This window comes from Bidens hawaiensis, unplaced genomic scaffold, assembly GCF_021521415.1.
Source record: "Bidens hawaiensis isolate Kalapana, Puna unplaced genomic scaffold, B.hawaiensis_p1.1 tig00043622_1, whole genome shotgun sequence".
Classification (NCBI taxonomy): Eukaryota; Viridiplantae; Streptophyta; class Magnoliopsida; order Asterales; family Asteraceae; genus Bidens; species Bidens hawaiensis.
This window is the reverse complement of record NW_027497741.1, coordinates 143,786-144,879: the sequence shown is the minus strand read 5'-3', so window position 1 is coordinate 144,879 and position 1,094 is coordinate 143,786. Positions and strand designations below refer to the sequence as shown.

General features: G+C 43.2%; 1 protein-coding gene across 1 annotated transcript; it reads right to left on the bottom strand.

Annotated features, from left to right (window-relative positions):
- Positions 1–273: 273 nt before the first annotated feature.
- Positions 274–813, bottom strand: LOC143594426 (uncharacterized; the record flags this gene model as incomplete). The annotated part of the gene is made up of 2 exons (XM_077073745.1): positions 565–813; positions 274–474 (listed from the first exon to the last, which is right to left on the bottom strand). Coding segments are annotated over exons 1-2 (450 nt in total), but the record flags the coding sequence as incomplete, so codon positions are not given.
- Positions 814–1,094: the final 281 nt, after the last annotated feature.

Genomic DNA, 1,094 nt, shown 5'->3' with positions numbered 1-1,094 from the left:
AGAGATGTAGGTTTATCAAATCATGCCTAATCGTTTCATCCCAGTCAATTTGGGTCTACCTCTACCCCTCCTGCTCTCTATAGTAATGTTTTCTACTGATCTAACAGGATATGTCGTTTGTCTTCTCTTTATTTGTCCAAACCACCTCAATCTCCCCTCCCTTATCTTATCTGATATATTAGCTACCCCTAACCTTTCCCAAAAAAAGTCGTTTCTTATTCGGTCAGATCTTGTATTCCCACACATCCACCTCAACATTCTCATCTCTGTTACCTCTAGCTTACGTGTGTGTGCCTTCTTAATGGCCCAGCAATCTGTTCCATACAATATCGCCGGTCGAATGGCAACCCTGTAAAATGTCCCCTTTAATTTAGTTGGAAACCTCTTATCGCACAAAACTCCTATAGCTGCTCTCCATCTGCACCAACCTACCTGGACGCGATGGGTCACGTCACTCTCAATGCCCCCATCACTCTGGACAAAAGAGCCCAAATACTTGAACTTTATTGTCTATGGAACCGCTTAGCCTTCGATGGTGATTTGGATCTCCTCATTACCATTTACCCCGCTAAAGTCACAATGGAGATATTCAGTCTTGGAGCGACTAATTCTTAGGCCTTTTCTCTCTATAGCCACTCGCCATTCCCCTAGCCTCATGTTTTGATCTTTTTTACTCTCAACAACTAGCACAATATCGTCTGCGAATATCACGCAGCACGGGATTATCTCTTGGATCGACTTTGACAGCTCATCTAGGACTACTGCAAAAAGAAATGGGCTCAATGCTGAACCTTGATGAAGGCCTATCTCCATCGGGAAGGAGGCAGTATCTCACAACGGGAATGATATGCAGACATAAGGAGTCATGGTGATGGAATAAGGATGTGTAAGACAAGATAAAAGGCAAACAAGAGAGTTTTAGAGAGCTTATGAGGTGCATAGACGAAGCGAAGAGAGTGGGTTTGAGGGATGCTTATAAAAAGGCAAAGAAAGAAGCAAAAAAGGTGGTGGCGGAAACAAAGACCACAGCCTATAAACGGATGTATGAACGACTAGAAAGAAAGGAGGGGAGCATCATATGTTCAAAATTGCTA